The 20,631-nt window shown below is 36.6% G+C and overlaps 1 protein-coding gene across 4 annotated transcripts in view; it reads right to left on the bottom strand.

The window, feature by feature from the left end:
• Window positions 1-20,631, bottom strand: part of LAYN (layilin) — a 375,483-nt gene that overhangs the window by 111,394 nt on the left and 243,458 nt on the right. For all 4 annotated transcript variants that reach the window (XM_044080992.1, XM_044080990.1, XM_044080993.1 and 1 more), the window contains one exon: window positions 15,607-15,654. In XM_044080992.1, the coding sequence (XP_043936927.1) occupies window positions 15,607-15,654 (48 nt within the window). The remainder of the gene's footprint in view (window positions 1-15,606; window positions 15,655-20,631) is intronic.

Raw genomic sequence — 20,631 nt, 5'->3', positions numbered from 1 at the left:
GGTATAAAAGTGTTATTTATAGGAAGCCCATGTATTCCAATGCATTTTTACACTTTACTAGCTGTCACCCTCACCATCAGAAAAGAGCTGTCGTGAAAGGACAGATGGTTAGGGCAGCGAGGATGATTTCTGATGACAAAGATTTTATAGAAGAATGTGAACACTTGGGATCCATGTTTACTAATAGAGGGTACCCGCAGTCAATGGTGGTTGATATCACATCTGAAGTAGTGTATAAACGTCAAATAGGCTACTTTAAACCAATCTTGTCAAATATTAATGGTCAGAGTGTAGTAGAATCAATTAATGCGAGTGATCTTCATAGTAAGGGTAATGATCATGCTTTTAGGACTAGCTTTTTGTGTACTTACAGTTTAGATTATTCGCAAATAAGCGGGTTACATAGTAAAAATTGGGCCCTCATCATAGAGGATAGTGCCTTGTTTAATTTGTTTGGAGCAGGCCCTAAAATCATCTACAGGCGGGAACAAAATTTAAAATCTATTCTTGAAATTAAGCAGCATGCAAGGCATGCTAAAAATACTGAAATGACTAGGTGTGGGTCATGTAGACAATGTAAGTACGTCAGCACAGATCCCAAGGTTAGAATTAGAGAGAAAACATATAACATTAGAGGTAAGTACAATTGTGAGACTAAAAGCGTGGTATATTCTGCTTGTTGCGAGAAATGCACTGCTTTTTATATAGGTAAAACCGAAAGGAAAATAAAGCAGCGCATTTACGAGCATTATTATGCTATCAGTAAGAAAGATTCCACTAATGCTCTGGCTAGGCATATCCTAGAGTTTACAGACCATAGCTTTAAATTTGCCATTCTTAAACATATTGAAATTGATGTAAGAGGTGGTCCTTGGCAGGTCCAGTTAGAGATGGAAGAGGTATTTTGGCAGATAAGAACTGCTGCTTATATGTATCCTGGACTTAATGAGTATGTTTCCATTAGTTGTATTCTTAAATATCTTACCATGAGAAGGTGATCTGGGTTATAACATTTAGGTTCAGTCTGTTTTTATATAGTTTTGGTATTTTAATTTAATGTATTGCATTTATTGTTGTTATAACATCATATAGGTAATTAGAATTGTATCTTTGATACAAAATGTAAAGGTTTTCTAACAACTGCGCTACATAGCGCTTTCTAGTTTTAAAACAGAGTTGGTACTTTATAATCTCTTGTGGATTATGTGTTTGTTCTCCGCAGGGGTTTTTTATAGAAGGATTTTATGTGCTTGAGTTTTATGTTGGGTGTTTTACAAACGCTTGTTGAGCATTTTGGTTAATTAGATAATTGGCCATTTTTTTGATTGTTATAAATACTTGGCTTAATTTGTTTGAACTTTGTCTGAGGAAGGAGAGACATTGTTCTCTCTGAAAGCACTAATAAACCTGTGTTTAAGTCAAATAATTATTTTTGTGACTGCTCTCTTACAACCTTGCGTTTTTGTTTTTACATAGTTTCTCAGTTTTTTGAGTTCTGTTTCTCCCATATGTTCAATGGACTTTGTAAACAAACGTGTACATAGCCGACTACCTTGTGCCGCCAGTATTAACCTTTCATCTTTTGGTTCGAATTCGCCTCTCCTTAACCATTCCTGTAGTTGATCCTGATCAACGTAAGATTCTTTCAGACGTTTGCTATACTTGGAACTATATTTATGCATTTTCAACATTTCTTGCCTTCTCATCTGATCCTTCACCTTATATACTTTCTTTTCTTTTTTGGCACATTTATTTGCTGCCTGATTTTTATCTACTTCTGGTTTGATTTCCATTCTGCTTGACGCTGATATGCTTCTGCTAGTCATCCTAGATTTATTCTCCTCATGTTTCAAAACTTTCACTATGTTTGTATCTTGTGAGGTCAGCAGATACAGTTTATATGAAAAGTGTACACACCCCTGTTAAAATGCAAGGTTTTAGTGATATAAAAAAATGAGACCACAATAAATCATTTCAAAACTTTTCCCACCTTTAATGTGACCCATAACCTGTACAATTCAATTGAAAAACAAACAAATCTGTTACATGAAAAATATAACAAATAAAAAAACATACAATAATCTGGTTGCATAAGTGTTGTTGTTGTTTTTCTTTCGGCTTTTCCCGGTTAGGGGTCACCACAGTGGAACTCCGGTCCGCTAATGATTGGCAGTAGATTTTTTTATGGGTGCCGAGGTGCCAGCTCGACGTCCAACCTTCAATGAAGGCACGCCCTTTCTACTCATGTCTTTCGAACACCACTTGACCGTGGGGAGAACATGCAGACTCCATACAAAAGGTGCTCCAGCTGAGAATCGAACGGGAGAACCTCTTGCTGTGAGGCAACAACGCTACCGCTGCACCACCCTGGCTTCTGGTTGCATAAGTGTGCACAACCTTAAACTAATACTTTGTTGAAGCTTATTGTACATTTTTTATTTTTTATATTTTTTCCCCAACAAATTATTTGTTTTTCAATTGAATTGTACAGGTTATTGGTAACATTAAAGGTGGGAATAAATGATTTATTGTGGTCTCATTTTTTTACATCACAAAAACCTGGCATTTTAACAGGGGTGTGTACACTTTTTATACCCATTGTATGTGTGCAGTCCCATGATTGCAGATCTATACATGTAATCAATTCCAAGGAGATCATACCTCCTTCGGAACGGGGAATATCTAATCTTGGTATTCACTGATTTTTATAAATCATCTAATGAGCATGAATCATCCTTTTTGTTTTCCTATCTAATCTATCCAACACCTTTTGGGGCCAGTCTATTACTCCAAAACTGTAAGTTAGGACAGGAAGAGCAAACTGGTTTATAGCTTGAATTTTGTTCCTAGATGTCAATGCTGTTTTCTGGATTAACTTAAGTCTTCTAAAATATTCCTTACTAAATTTTATTCGCATTTGTTCATGATTTATTGTTGATCCTTCATCAGTTCCTAAATATTTATACACTTCTTCTTGCTCAAGTTCTTTTGTATCACATTTTTGTCCCAAACTGATGTTTTCCTGGTGCTGCAGTTTTCCTGCTTTAAAGGTTGCTTTTGTACATTTATCAAGACCAAATGACATTCTTATATCATCTGAAAAAGTTTTGACTACTTGCAATTGTGCTTTCAGTTCCTCATCTGATGAGCTATATAGTTTTAAATCATTGACTATGAGAAGATGAGAGGTCTTTACACTTTGTTGTTTTCTAGGAGCCAAATTATGGCCATGGCCTAAGCAGTTAGGTAGATAGCTTAATGGGTTAAGGGCAAGACAGAATAGCAATGGTGACAAGAGAGTCACCGTGGAATATCCCCTTTTGAATTTTTATCCCTGGAATAATAATTTTTCCTTCATCATGGCTTAATTGCAAAGTGGTCTGCCACTGTTTCATGGTCACTGTAATGTAATCGATCAGTGTAGGGTGTATCTTATACATTTTAAGCACTCTTTTATCCATGCATGTGGGATACTGTCAAATGATTTTTTGTAGTCTCCCCATGCCGTACTTAGATTCTTCCCATTTTTACAGTTCTCAATTATGACTTTATTTAGCAACAAATGATCCTTTGTTCCATATGACTTTCTTTTATTACCCCTTTGTTCTATTGTCATAATTGAGTTTTCTTCTAAATGACTATAAACTCTGTCGGTATCAGTTCCAGTGTATAGTTTACATGTCATTGGAAGGCAAGTTATTTGTATATAATTTTTAAGGTAGATTGCAGGTTCACTGTTAAGTAGGAGCATTGTTTTTCCTGTTGTTAACCAGGCTGGTGTCTGTTCAGGGGGCACATATAAATAGTTCTTACTCAGGGCTAAATCTTCATGCAAAGATGTTAATGCTTTTAACACAAAGTTAAGGACTGCATTTGGGCCTGGAGTTTTCCAACTGGAGGGTTTTCTTAACTTTGTTTCTATCTCTCTGACCGTTACTTCATCTCATTTCATGCCCTGTACCTTCTTTCTTTTACTGCTTCTATGCATTTAACATCTTTGTTATATTCCACAGGATCTTCATAGATGTTTCTCCAAAATGTATATATTTCTTCTTTTTTGGGTGGTCTTTCAATTCCTTTTGCCTTGTTTCCAAATTCTCTATGGAACTTGGGGTCTTGCTTATTTTGTACTTTCCCTTCATATTTATCTGTGTATCATCTAAGTTTTTCTGTCTGTGCTGAGATTTTTAGTTTGTTATTTGCGATAGTGCATGATAGATCCTGGTCTGTTCTAATACTGTGTATTGCTTTTATTATGTCTATATGTCTTAGTATTTTTTTATCTGTTCCCTCTTCTATATTCTTCTAACAGGACACTTCTTGCTTTTTAGTTTTCTTTATTTGATACTTCCATGATGGTTTCTATTTCTCCCCTTCCATTCCCTTACTGCCCTGTGTTTTTGTGGTAGAATTATATTTGTTATTAATTTAGCTGCACAGAATTACCAATAAGGAATTTATGATAGTCATTGAGTAGTGGCAAAGAATATGGTAATGACCTGTAGCAGTAAAATATACAACTTTCAGCTTCGTTGATGGGCACACAAGTATGACAGCAACTGTTCTCTCAAAAACTTGAATATAAAATTTGAGATACAACTTACTGCAAAATGTTGTGATAACATTAGAAGAAAGCCTAGTGCAACAGACATAATACATTTAAAAGACATCTTTATGTAGAAATTTAACACTAAACGTAAGATAGAGAGCTGTGTCTTTATGAAATTTGGAATTTGCAGTATGTTATAGAATTGGGGATTTGATCTGCTAGCTCACATGCTATTGAGTGATTTTATTGACTGGTCATAGCTGTAATATGGCCTGCTGTAAATATAGTAGGTTCCAAGCAAAAAGGAAGCAGATAATCAAGGAATAAATAAATAAGACGTAAAGAGAGAGAAGGGATAAAAAGTATAAAGGGAAGCTATGCTTTTAAGGAAGTTTGAATCCAGAGTGTGCGTCAAAAGGTGGCATATGATCAGAAATCTCATATGCTATTGAATAATTTTACTGATTGGTTCTGGCTTTAATACAGGATTATGAAAATACAGCATTACACAATGAAAAACAGGCAATGAATCTGATTAAGGTGATGTAAGGCTACATGTTATTGAGAGATTTTTCTACATGTTTACCATAGAGTAAATCATTGTGGCAGTAAGTTGAGGAGGGTAGATCAGAATACTCCTTTCCCAGCAACAGTGCCCTACCCATCAGGTGGGATCCCCAGGTGTTCCTAGGCAAACTGCTGAGTTAATTATACACACACACACACACACACACACACACACACATATATATATATATATATATATATACACACACACACACACACACACACACACACACACACACACACACACACACACACACACACACACGCACACACACACACACACACACACACACACACACACACACACACACACACACACACACACACACACACACACACACACACACACACACACACAGTATATATAAAAAGTGTACACACCCCTGTTAAAATGCCAGGTTTTTGTGATATAAAAAAATCAGACCACAATAAATCATTTCAAAACTTTTCCCACCTTTAATGTGCCCTATAACCTGCACAATTCAACCGAAAAACAAACAAATCTGTTAGGGGAAAAAATATTAAAAAAAAAACATACAATAAACTGGTTGCATAAGTGTGCACAACCTTAAACTAATACTTTGTTGAAGCTTATTGTACATTTTTTATTTTTTATATTTTTTCCCCAACAAATTATTTGTTTTTCAATTGAATTGTACAGGTTATTGGTAACATTAAAGGTGGGAATAAATGATTTATTGTGGTCTCATTTTTTTACATCACAAAAACCTGGCATTTTAACAGGGGTGTGTACACTTTTTATACCCATTGTATGTGTGCAGTCCCATGATTGCAGATCTATACATGTAATCAATTCCAAGGAGATCATACCTCCTTCGGAACGGGGAATATCTAATCTTGGTATTCACTGATTTTTATAAATCATCTAATGAGCATGAATCATCCTTTTTGTTTTCCTATCTAATCTATCCAACACCTTTTGGGGCCAGTCTATTACTCCAAAACTGTAAGTTAGGACAGGAAGAGCAAACTGGTTTATAGCTTGAATTTTGTTCCTAGATGTCAATGCTGTTTTCTGGATTAACTTAAGTCTTCTAAAATATTCCTTACTAAATTTTATTCGCATTTGTTCATGATTTATTGTTGATCCTTCATCAGTTCCTAAATATTTATACACTTCTTCTTGCTCAAGTTCTTTTGTATCACATTTTGTCCCAAACTGATGTTTTCCTGGTGCTGCAGTTTTCCTGCTTTAAAGGTTGCTTTTGTACATTTATCAAGACCAAATGACATTCTTATATCATCTGAAAAAGTTTTGACTACTTGCAATTGTGCTTTCAGTTCCTCATCTGATGAGCTATATAGTTTTAAATCATTGACTATGAGAAGATGAGAGGTCTTTACACTTTGTTGTTTTCTAGGAGCCAAATTATGGCCATGGCCTAAGCAGTTAGGTAGATAGCTTAATGGGTTAAGGGCAAGACAGAATAGCAATGGTGACAAGAGAGTCACCGTGGAATATCCCCTTTTGAATTTTTATCCCTGGAATAATAATTTTTCCTTCATCATGGCTTAATTGCAAAGTGGTCTGCCACTGTTTCATGGTCACTGTAATGTAATCGATCAGTGTAGGGTGTATCTTATACATTTTAAGCACTCTTTTATCCATGCATGTGGGATACTGTCAAATGATTTTTTGTAGTCTCCCCATGCCGTACTTAGATTCTTCCCATTTTTACAGTTCTCAATTATGACTTTATTTAGCAACAAATGATCCTTTGTTCCATATGACTTTCTTTTATTACCCCTTTGTTCTATTGTCATAATTGAGTTTTCTTCTAAATGACTATAAACTCTGTCGGTATCAGTTCCAGTGTATAGTTTACATGTCATTGGAAGGCAAGTTATTTGTATATAATTTTTAAGGTAGATTGCAGGTTCACTGTTAAGTAGGAGCATTGTTTTTCCTGTTGTTAACCAGGCTGGTGTCTGTTCAGGGGGCACATATAAATAGTTCTTACTCAGGGCTAAATCTTCATGCAAAGATGTTAATGCTTTTAACACAAAGTTAAGGACTGCATTTGGGCCTGGAGTTTTCCAACTGGAGGGTTTTCTTAACTTTGTTTCTATCTCTCTGACCGTTACTTCATCTCATTTCATGCCCTGTACCTTCTTTCTTTTACTGCTTCTATGCATTTAACATCTTTGTTATATTCCACAGGATCTTCATAGATGTTTCTCCAAAATGTATATATTTCTTCTTTTTTGGGTGGTCTTTCAATTCCTTTTGCCTTGTTTCCAAATTCTCTATGGAACTTGGGGTCTTGCTTATTTTGTACTTTCCCTTCATATTTATCTGTGTATCATCTAAGTTTTTCTGTCTGTGCTGAGATTTTTAGTTTGTTATTTGCGATAGTGCATGATAGATCCTGGTCTGTTCTAATACTGTGTATTGCTTTTATTATGTCTATATGTCTTAGTATTTTTTTTTTATCTGTTCCCTCTTCTATATTCTTCTAACAGGACACTTCTTGCTTTTTAGTTTTCTTTATTTGATACTTCCATGATGGTTTCTATTTCTCCCCTTCCATTCCCTTACTGCCCTGTGTTTTTGTGGTAGAATTATATTTGTTATTAATTTAGCTGCACAGAATTACCAATAAGGAATTTATGATAGTCATTGAGTAGTGGCAAAGAATATGGTAATGACCTGTAGCAGTAAAATATACAACTTTCAGCTTCGTTGATGGGCACACAAGTATGACAGCAACTGTTCTCTCAAAAACTCGAATATAAAATTTGAGATACAACTTACTGCAAAATGTTGTGATAACATTAGAAGAAAGCCTAGTGCAACAGAGATAATACATTTAAAAGACATCTTTATGTAGAAATTTAACACTAAACGTAAGATAGAGAGCTGTGTCTTTATGAAATTTGGAATTTGCAGTATGTTATAGAATTGGGGATTTGATCTGCTAGCTCACATGCTATTGAGTGATTTTATTGACTGGTCATAGCTGTAATATGGCCTGCTGTAAATATAGTAGGTTCCAAGCAAAAAGGAAGCAGATAATCAAGGAATAAATAAATAAGACGTAAAGAGAGAGAAGGGATAAAAAGTATAAAGGGAAGCTATGCTTTTAAGGAAGTTTGAATCCAGAGTGTGCGTCAAAAGGTGGCATATGATCAGAAATCTCATATGCTATTGAATAATTTTACTGATTGGTTCTGGCTTTAATACAGGATTATGAAAATACAGCATTACACAATGAAAAACAGGCAATGAATCTGATTAAGGTGATGTAAGGCTACATGTTATTGAGAGATTTTTCTACATGTTTACCATAGAGTAAATCATTGTGGCAGTAAGTTGAGGAGGGTAGATCAGAATACTCCTTTCCCAGCAACAGTGCCCTACCCATCAGGTGGGATCCCCAGGTGTTCCTAGGCAAACTGCTGAGTTAATTATACACACACACACACACACACACACACACACACACATATATATATATATATATATATATACACACACACACACACACACACACACACACACACACACACACACACACACACACACATACACATGCACGCACCCACACACGCACACACACACACACACACACACACACACACACACACACACACACACACACACACACACACACACACAACACACACACACACAGTGGATATAAAAAGTGTACACACCCCTGTTAAAATGCCAGGTTTTTGTGATATAAAAAAATCAGACCACAATAAATCATTTCAAAACTTTTCCCACCTTTAATGTGCCCTATAACCTGCACAATTCAACCGAAAAACAAACAAATCTGTTAGGGGAAAAAATATTAAAAAAAAACATACAATAAACTGGTTGCATAAGTATGCACACCCTTAAACTAATGCTTTGTTGAAGCACCTTTTGATTTAATTACAACATTCAGTCTTCTTGGGTAGGAGTCTATCAGCATGGCACATCTTGACTTGACAATATTTGCCTACTCTTCCTTGTAAAAGCACTCCAAATCTGTCAGATTGTGAGGGCATGTCATGTGCACAGCCCTCTTCAAGTCATCCCACAGATTTTTTATTGGATTTTGGTCTGGTCCCCAGTTTTGCCATTCCAAAACTTTAATTTTCTTCTGGTGAAACCATTCTTTTGTTGATCTGGATGTATGCTTGGGGTCCTTGTCATGTTAAAAGGTGAAATTCCTCTTCATCTACAACTTTCTAGCAGACACATGAAAGTTTTGGGCCAAAGGTGACTGGTATTTGGAACTGTTCATAATTCTACCCACCTTTACTAAATCCCCAGTTCCAGCTAAAGAAAAGCAACCCCAAAGCAAGATTCTGCCACCATCATGCTTCACTGTGGGGATGGTGTTCTTTTGGTAATGCAAAGTGTTGTTTTTGCGCCAAATGTACCTTTTGGAATTGTGGCCAAAAAGTTCAATCTTGGTGTCATCAGACCATAACACATTTTCTCACATGCTTTTGGGAGACTTGATGTATTGTTTTGCAAATTTTAGCTGGGCCTGGATGTTTTTCTGTGTAAGAAATGGCTTCTGTCTTGCAACCCTACCCAACAGTCCAGACACATGGAGAATACAGGAGATTGTCACATGTAATACACAACCAGTACTTGCCAGAAATTCCTGCAGTTCCTTCAGTGTTGCTGTAGGACTCTTGGCAGCCTCCCTGACCAGTTTTCGTCTTGTCTTTTCATCAATTTTGGAGAGATGTCCAGTTCTTTGCAACGTCACTGTTGTCCCATATTTTCTCCACTTTTTAATGACTGTCTTCACTGTGTTCCATGGTATATCCAATGCTGTGGAAATTTTTTTGTACCCTTCTCCTGACTGATACCTTTCAACAATGAGATCCCTTCGATGCTTTGTAAGCACTCTGTGAACCATGGCTTTTGCTGTAGCAGGCAACTGAGTACATGTCAGGAAAATCCTACTAGGACAGTTGAACTTTATATGGGGTTAATCAGAGTCTCTTTAATTGATGGCAGGTGTGTACCCAAGAAGACTGAATGTTGTAATTAAATCAAAAGGTGCTTTAACAAAGTATTAGTTTAATGGTGTGCACACTTATGCAACCAGCTTATTTTACATTTTTTAATTTTTATATTTTTCCCCTAACAGATTTGTTTGTTTTTCAATTGAATTGTACAGGTTGTAAGGCACATTAAAGGTGGGAAAAGTTTTGAAATCATTTATTGTGGTCTCATTTTTTTACATTCTCCCTCCAACATGTCCTGGGTCTGCCATGTATCCTGCACTGGCAGGCATTGCCTAATGTACCTATCTTGGGGAGCCCAGACCACCTCAGTCTCAAAGAGTTTCATGGATCACCAGACTCTCCACTATGTACTGAGAGTTAGTCCAGATTGTGCCTGTGAGTTCACCCTTGCACTGTCTACCAAGACCTCATGACCATAGGGACAAATTGGGTCATAGATTGACCAGTAAAGTGAGAGTTTTTTCCAGTGACTTGGTTCTTGCTTCACCACCATAGTCCAGCACAATGTCTGTGGTACTGCCACCTCTGCTACCAACCACTAGTCAATCTCACTATGTCCTCTGATTTCACTTGTGAAAAACCTCACAAAATATTTAAACTTCTCCACCCAAGCCAGCTGCTCCATTTTGCCTAAAAGTTCTGATCCCCTAATTTTATGGAGATGACTATCAACTGTGCTTTGGATGTGTTGGTTTTATGTTGATTGCATCACATTTAAATGTGAGCTGCTCCACTGCTTGGTGTTGATCATAGTAACTCAAGCCTATGAGGATGCCATCATTTACAAACAATGAAGGCACGATTCTGAAGTCCCAAACTCTCCAGTCCTTGGCTGTATTTTGGTGTCCACTTCATAAAAATCACAAAGTGGGTGGGGAATGAGACTTACCCAGATGGACTTTCCCTTAAACAAAGACAAATAAATGAATAAAATAATCTGGGTGAAGTTGTACACCTTCACAGTGCTTATCTTAATACTGAGAGTGTGGGCACAAGTCCCACTCCTCAAATTAATAGAACAAATTATCTGTAGCAGCAGCCCTGGGAGCCTGTGGTGTTGTAGCATGTCTCATGGCATTAAGTAGTATGGAGTCATAAGCTTTCATTCTGGTATGTCTCATGTGGCATTAAGTGGTACAGAGTTGTAGGCTTTCATTGTAGCATGTCTTATGTCACATTAAGTGGTACTGAGTTGTAGGCTTTCGTTGTAGCATGTCTCATATGGCATTTAGTGGTACGGAGTTGTAGGCTTTCGTTGTAGCATGTCTCACTTGGCATTAAGTTGTACAGAGTTGTAGGTTTTCTGACAAGTATGAGTTTCACTGACTTTAAAGGAATATTCACAATGCAACTTGTGGATTCATGTTAAACAAATGAAAGCTAAAGCCACTAAAAGCACTACTAGTGAAAATCCACATTGAATCATTTATACACAGCATGAAAAAGCTACTATTAGTGAAAAATGTCAAGGAAAAAGAAAGAAACCTTTTTGCAGGGAACAAGCCCTACTGTACTCCTCATATGGGGGCTTCATTTCCCAAACCCCATTATTTACATATATTAAGTGAACGAACATCTAACTATAGGGGAAGAACAATGATGACAAAACCAGACAGAGATTCTGCTCTCTGTTTGCAACACTGCGCAGCCAAAAATGGGATATCAAAATACAGCTGCAGTTCTAGCAGAGCAAAAACACTGACAGCTCTTCCCCCATATTCTGCAAAGTCAACAGGGACCACATACCTGAAATTCACATCTTGCTCAAAAACATTAATAACAGGGATAGTCATGGTAAATATGTTTTTATAAATGTGCTCCAACATAAAAGAATTCTTAAAAGATGGCTATGATGCCCAGCTGACAAGTGGTGAAGGTGGAGGAAACTTCCTTACAGTGGCATGAGCATCAAATTGCTACTGGCAGCCCCCCTGGTGATACCCAAAGTACTTCAAGATCACACTGGTAAGAGCTGGTCTGTAGCTATAAAAATCTGAACTGAATTACCAAAACCATGTGATTAGGGAGTGTGAAGCTGGAGACAAGACAGTTGGATAGAAAAGATAGCATAAGGCAACTTGAGTTCTGACGAGATAGACAGAGTGTGAGAGACAAAAAGAGTGGGTGAGGACTATGACCGTTACAGGTTGGAATTCTGTAAGATGAGAAGGAGGCTGTAGCTTATCTGTGGAGTGATAGAAATGAGAGCACTGACAGTGCATTAAGGTGTGTGTGTGTGAGTGTGTGTGAGTGCGCGCGCGTGTGTGTGTGTGTGTGCCCACGTACATGTATGTTTTTGTGTGTGTGTGTGTGTGTGTGTGTGTGTGTGTGTGTGTGTGTGTGTGTGTGTGTGTGTGTGTGTGTGTGTGTGTGTGTGTATGAATCGACCATTAATAGTTGGAAACGTTGACTTGCTTACTTTCTACATACTTCAACCAAAACACATTCACATGCTACTGCTGATGTTCCAAGGCTAATTCTCTGAACATGCAAAGCAAATTGAACTGTTTTGCAGTTGAACAAGCTCACCTGCACCTGCTACACCCACCACTAATTATATATACTAACTCTGAGGCCACATAATCCCCAGTGAAAGGGTATATCTCCCTACCCTGGGGACTGTCAATCCTATGCATCTCTCGATAATCAGTATATGTTAGCCAAAGTGAGTCGAGACAGAGGCTGACGAAAGTAAAATTTGATCTATGCCGGGCAACCAATATGTGTATGTGTGTGTGTGTGTGTGTGTGTGTGTGTGTGTGTGTGTGTGTGTGTGTGTGTGTGTGTGTATAAATTACATATATATATATATATATATATATATATATATATATATATAAAATATGGGAACCTATCAGTTCCAGGAAAGAACAATTACTCGAAGTCAAGATCATCGAGACCATATCGCCAGCAGAGCAGATGTTCGACAATGGTAAGTATAAGTAGTGCGGTATGTGATATATTCCTGTTTCTGCAATGTGGTGCGATCTCGGAGTTGGTATATTTAAGTGGGGGGTGTAACATGTGGGGTGCAGGGGGGCTTGCCCCCCTGCTATATACATGTTTCTTATTGTTTTTTTATTTTATTGTGGAAACAGGAATACATTCAGTTCTGCAGTAGTTATACTCAGTGATGTGTTGTGTCGGCAATGTGGTCTCAGTGATCTAGTCTTCTGGTAAGTGTTCTGTCATGGATCTGATATGGATTCATATATATATATATATATATATATATATGCAAGCATACATATACAGATACAATGTGTGTGTGTGTGTGTGCGTGTGTGTGTGTATTTTATATCTGTATCTATACACACATGCACACACACACACACACACACACAGATATAAATATATATATATATATATATATATATATATATATATATATATATATATATATATATATATATATATTATGTGTGTGTGTGTGTGTGTGTGTGTGTGTGTAAAAATAAACCAAGTATATTCCCTTTAATTAATGTAAGGAAACATTGATGTACATTTGGGAAATATCTGTTCATTAAAACTCAAGTATTGTTTGTTTGTTTGTGTCTTTCGGCTTATCCCGGTTAGGGGTCACCACAGCGGAACTCCGGTCCGCTAATGATCGGCAGTAGATTTTTACATACTGGCTTGCCGGGCCTAACGCACAACCTTCAATGAAGGAACGCCCATTCACGCATGTCGAATTGAAACCACAATTATTAAATAAGAGAAGAAACAGTCTTTTCTTGCAATTGCTCATCTAGGAAAAAAGCAAACAAAAACATCCCCTAACAACACCTTCAGATCTAATTTGTCTGAACAGTTATACTACTAGGGGAAAGAGGTTTGGGGAAGTTAATGTGTAAGGTTGGGGTTAGGGGCAGTAACAAGATTAGGGTTAAGGTTAACACACATGAGTAAGGATGGATCTCACCTGTACCACCTTACTCGTGTGTGGTAACCCTAAGCCTAACCCCAGCCCTAACCCTACAGCTGTTGTCCCTAACTCTAGACCTAGACATTTCCTTACCAAAAACCCTTTCCTTAACAGTACCACTAAACAAGACAGCTAAAGACAGACATACACTATCACATGTACATGCCACTACAATTGTCACCTTAGTTGACCCTAACACTACCCCTAAGCCAGGAACACACACACACATTCACACACATGCACGCACACGCACACGCACGCACACGCACACATGCACACACGTACACACGCACACACACACACACACACACACACACACACACACACACACACACACACACACACACACACACACACACATAAAACTACATCTATCTCCTTACCTAGCCCTAATTCTAACCACAAGTGGCAAAACCTCATTTACTTTCATGCAAGTGCATCTCACACACGGCAAAAGACTTGATGAAATGATGTTCGACATAGCCTACTGCTGACTGATGTAACATTCAACTTAAAGTGACAGCAGTATATCTGAGGGCAAGACATGCACTCAACAAAATAACTGAGTATTATTTATGTTTGTGTATGTGAGCGTATGCGTGTGTGTGTGTTTGAATATTCTGCAATAGGCTGATTTCTTCTTCATGATGAATTTCAATTTTTGCAATCACTGAGTGTTGGTATAGACTCCAGCTTGCCTGTAAGACTGCACAAGATTAAATCAATAATTCTGGGATAGATGGATGGATGGATGGATGGATGGATGGGTGGATGGACGGATGGATGGATGGGTGAATGAATGAAGTTTGGGAAGACCTCATTACAAAAGTTGAACTGCAGTTGAAGATGATAAGAATTATTGGTATTTGTCTGAAATATCATGTCACGAATAATTGTCAGAAGAAAACCTGCACTCATTTATGTTGAAATCTCCCTGCAGCTTTGCATTTGTTACCAGACTGAACTATATTTCAGTAGAGGTGAGGATCCAGTAAAGACCACAAGAAGTGGTTCCACTTGTAAAAATGATTAAAATATCACCACTCAAAGTATTATGAGACATATAACATTTTCAACATTCTGATAACTGTACTGTGGGTAGGTCTTGCTTTATTTATGTGTATTAAATCTACCGGTTGCCTAATGCAATGATTTATACATTTAATAGGTATCCTCCATTTATTTTACCAGCTGTATGGATACTACAGAAATGTGAAACTATTGCAACACCATCTCATTCATGTCTATACAGTTGTTTATAGTGCAGTGAAAGCTGTTTTTCTACACTGCTCTTTCAAAGTCTATACTGCTTATCAGTTTAGAAACATAATTAGTCTGCCATGTTTGTACTTTTGCACTGCATCTATTATTGTTTTTAATTTGAGAAATAATTATTTGTATAAAGGAAATTCCAGCATTGCTAGGAATATCACGTATAAAGTAAAAACAGTTAAACTGTACTAATCAGATTGTTGAATGCATTACTTTACAGTAAGTTACAAGTCATACTTTGAAGCCATACCTTTAGTTTATTTGAAAAGCAAGTCTTAAGTCTTATAGGACTTACCAACATGGGAGGAATTTGTAACAGTTGTTGATGAAGTAATAATTCTTTCTGTGAAAAAACAAAGATGCATTTTAATTTATTCTTTTCCAATAAAATTGATATTTTTCTAATATAATGATGCATAAATATGTTGGAGTTTACTAATTATACCAATCCAAGCATTTTTCAAATACATTTTCTATAAAGTAACACACCAACAGCAAAGCCACCATATGAAAGTTTACTCTAATTTTATATTTGACAATTGATGGCTTGTATGATATTGTTCGGCATTCTCATTAAAGCCCTTTTCTGTTTGTGAGTGCTGCTGTAATATTTATAGTTTTCTACAAGACTTTACTATTTCAGATCACACACAACCACACACACAAGAATCCAGTCAGAATTGCATGTGTTTATTTTTTTTTCATTATTAATTACATTATAAGGCCGGTCTAATAGGGTCTAGTAACTCTTTCTTAGTGCAGCACAAAGCTTTCAGCCATGAAGAAGACTGCTGCATGTTTACAGTTTCAACATTAATATGAATGCCATAAAACTGAAGCAAAGACAGCAGAAGTAGAACTGGATCATGGTTAAATGGGGCCCGGGCAGGGTAATGGTCCTGGACCCCCCCAGACCTTCCGATGTGCCATTCTCTCTCTCTCCTAATTACCATAACCATAAACTCTGCTCAAAACTGTCAGTTTCCATACTATTTTCTTCTTTACTTTTGAAATGAAGTCAGAGATGTGGATGTCGTATAAAACTCTTAAATTATTTATCCTTTGTTGACTAGGTTAGTTCCACTAGACTCGTAGCCTCTTTTCAGGGGAGAACCTTGGCAGTATTTATACTACTAGAGGAAATTTGGCCAGTGCATCAGGGAACTTTCCCCTACTCTATTTTGATAGCTCAGGTAGATGTAAAAGATCTTACAGGACCTACCATCTACCATCAATGCAGACAGATGCGGCCTCATTTTAACATCTCATCCAAAGGATGGCACATGCAGGAGTGAAAAGACACACACACTTATAAGATGCTTATCTCACACCTTCTAAGTTTCCTGCGGCATCAAAATGCTGCTATGCCTTGTACCAAGTTCCCTGTGGCATTCCACAATCATGCTACTTGTACTGCAAAATCATACCTGCTAAATTTTCTGTGGCAAAATCACATCTCTATAAGAATAATGCTGTTTATCAAGTTCCCCATGGGCAAAATCAAATCTCAAGTGTTGCTGCTTTGAAAGAGAATAAGACACTTCGGCAGTTACATATGCATATTGTACTTGCAGACACAACAGAGAGATGGATGGGAAGAAGAAAACGTTTACTTTTTTAAATGTGTGGCTTTTTTAATTAAATTAATATGTGGCTGCCCTCCTTGCCATCAGGGTCTAGGCAATTGTCTAGGTTACCTAGTGCTTGATCCAGCTCTAAGTACAAGAACCATTTTACATAAACTTAAACCTCAAATAACATGGATACATTTGGCCCTTGGGTTAAAGATATTAATGCTACAATGTCTGAAATAAAAGACTGACTTTGTTAACATAAATATCTATGTTCTTAATAGAAAAACTGTTGAGTGGTACCTTTAATAACTCACATGCTACATTCCCACAAACTCTTGTTTTTCTAGTTTACTTCCAATCAATATATTTTCCACCTATATATAATACTTGGAGAAATTGCCCCTTTTCCACAGCAAATACTCTGGGGACCCTGATTCTCTGTGTCTACTCCAGAGTCCTCTTGATCTCTTTGGATTCGGACTCTAGTTAGGGTTATCCAGCCCCCCCATCTAGATACATCAGTACATGCATTCTGCTTTTATTGGAGGCTGTTTTAACTCCAATTTTATGCAAATAGTTTGTTTCTAAATGTTTAATTTGTACTACATTTTATGTATGATGAACTACTAGAAGACTGACGTAGAACACATAAACGCAACTTTACTATCTGGAGAGGAAACATAAATGAAAAAATGAAAGTGCTCATCAATGATTAGGTTTATTACTTTCACCTTTTCATGCACAGCACTTCTTCAGAAACATGACAAAAGTACCAACAACAGCTACTTAAAGTTTAATATTTCCATCCTGTAGCCTGCAAAATCTGATTGTTGCTAGCCAGTTATTCTGTAAGAAGAATGACTTTAATGTGTAAAGGTCTTTATACAGTATGTCATTAAGGTAACTAAAGTCTTGTCACCTTCCACATGGAATCAATAATCTGAATTCCACTATTTATTCTAGATGGTAAGTGATGGAGGTAAACAACTGCATATTTCAGTGTCCAAAGGATGCTGACATACTGTGTGCACAGCAAAGGATAGCAGAAAGATTTGCACTTTTTTTCATTGAAGAAAGCCAACAATGCCTGACTTTGGATATAATCATTGTGTGAATGGCTAGCTTATTTTTTCCTCTACCATAATAAACTGGGCAAAACATTGGTAGAACTCATTAAAGGTCACTCCAGCAGGGCTACTGCTGCTTCTTCTACATATTGCAAAATTGTCTTTAGTCAACATATATGTAAACTGTGAAATGAGGATGTGTCCACAGACTTAACAAGCATAATCTGGGATGCTGAAATTGTGTTTATGAATTGTTGGTGCATTTTATGCAATGTTTTATTAAACTCATGTTTATACTTCCCCTGCAGCTGATAAACTCTAAATATACATACACACACACACACACACACACACACACACACACACACACACACACACACACACACACACACACACACACACATATATATGTGTATATATATTCACACACATATATGTTTATTTGCAGATACCAACAACTAGCCACATTGTTGACATTTGGAATACACATTTGCATGGATTTCCTTTCTAATTCCAAGTCCTGTAATCCATTCCATTGGTCTACAGCCTTGTCTGTGACAGTGTATTTATATCCATGGAAGTGATGACCTTCTTCTTCAGCTTCTTTGCTGTCACTTTCCTGTAGAGGACTCAGCATATACATCTTCAGGTGGCACTGGTAAGTAACAACACTAACAGTGACATGAAAGCAGATCTAGTGCCACATCAGGATAGGTCCCCAAAGATGACTCGTCAGGCTTTGGTCTCCCAGTGCTTCCTTAATACGTTTTTTTAGAAGGGATCTAGTTTCAGTTCCACTGAATGTAGACCATTATAATGTGACTGGAATGTCTGACTGCAAAATGATGACCAGTACAAATTAGTATGATGTAATCATCAGGATAGCTGCAACAGACCAAGAAAAATCATCTTTGGTATTTCCTTCTATCCCTCCCTTAATCCATTCATTCCTCTTTTCCTCTTTCTTTCTTTCTTTCTTTCTTTCTTTCTTTCTTTCTTTCTCTCTTTCTTTCTTTCTTTCTTTCTTTCTTTCTTTCTTTCTTTCTTTCTTTCTTTCTTTCTTTCTTTCTTTCTTTCTCTTTCTTTCTTTTTCTTTCTTTCTTTCTTTCTCTTTCTTTCTTTCTTTCTTTCTTTTTCTTTCTTTCTTTCTTTCTCTTTCTTTTTCTTTCTTTCTTTCTCTTTCTTTCTCTTTCTTTCTTTCTTTTTCTTTCTTTCTTTCTTTCTTTCTTTTTCTTTCTTTTTCTTTCTTTCTTTTTCTTTCTTTCTTTTTCTTTCTCTTTCTTTCTTTCTTTCTTTCTTTCTTTCTTTCTTTCTTTCTTTCTTTCTTTCTTTCTTTCTCTTTCTTTCTTTCTTTCTTTCTTTCTTTCTTTCTTTCTTTCTTTTCTTTCTTTCTTTCTTTCTTTCTCTTTCTTTCTTTATCTTTCTTTCTTTCTTTCCTTTCTTTCTTTCTTTTTTTTTTCTTTCTTTCTTTCTTTTCTTTCTTTCTTTCTTTCTTTCTTTCTTTCTTTCTTTCTTTCTTTCTTTCTTTCTTTCTCTTTCTTTCTTTCTTTCTTTCTTTCTTTCTCTTTCTTTTTTCTTTCTTTCTTTCTTTCTTTCTTTTTTCTTTCTTTCTTTCTCTTTCTTTCTTTTTTCTTTCTTTCTTTCTCTTTCTTTATTTCTTTTTCTTTCTTTCTTTCTTTCTCTCTTTCTTTCTTTCTTTCTTTCTTTCTTTATTTCCTTACTTCCTTCTTTAGCTCCCAACACACAGTCTTATGGCATCTTCTTTCTGCTTGGAATGCATCACCCCTTTCTTGAACTTGCTAAAAAATTATCAAACATTTAGTGGAAGTGTGGGAACAAATAATTAGAAAAGGAAAGGTAATAGAATGGGAAGAGGCCACGAATTTATTTGCATTGCAGGTAGAGATTGTCTTCCCTATCAAGGACTGACATCAGACTGTAGCAAAAGAGGGGATCCTAAGTGAAAGGCCAGCGCTAGTAGAGTTTTTAGTAGAATCTACAACAGAAGCTGCTGTTAAAAAAAGAATAATAAGTAGAGCATATAAAATATTGCATGATAACTATAAGAATCAATCAGAGGAGGTTAGAAAGGATTGGCAACAGAGATTGGATAAGCAATTCACAAAGAACGAATGGGGGATATATGTATGTCTCCCAAATATGCAACAACGTCTAGAAGATTTGGGATATTTGCTTGGAGGTGTTTATATTGGTATTTTTATACCCCAAGTAGACTAAAAAGAATTATTCCTCAGTGACACAGCAAATGTTCGAGGTGTGATAGGGAAGAAAGAGGTAATTGGAAACATATTTTCTGCGAGTGTAATGAGTTGACAGACTTTAAAAATATCCTGCAGACTACTCTGTCAGAAATACAGGGTGAGCAAACTGGTATAACTAAGGAAATGTTTTCTGAGATAGGATACAGAACCGGAATTGCCTAGACACAGTAGGGTCTTCCTGAGTCTAATTATAGTGGCTGCCAAAAAATGCAATTACTATAAAATTGAAAACAAAGTTTAAACCAACTGTACAGAGAGGTAGAAAGAGATAAAAGGATAACTAATTTTGGAAATGGCCTCTTTTTTGTCAATACAGTACAATTACTCTGCATGGGCAGTCTCCTTGGGAAACTATAAAGCCATCTAGGACTACTAGTAGCCGGCTATGACTTGGTGA

This window comes from Protopterus annectens, chromosome 8.part0 (genome assembly GCF_019279795.1).
Source record: "Protopterus annectens isolate FY-2018-M chromosome 8.part0, PAN1.0, whole genome shotgun sequence".
Lineage (NCBI taxonomy): Eukaryota > Metazoa > Chordata > Ceratodontiformes > Protopteridae > Protopterus > Protopterus annectens.
Note: the sequence above shows the minus strand (reverse complement) of the source record. Positions and strands in the feature narration are given on the sequence as shown.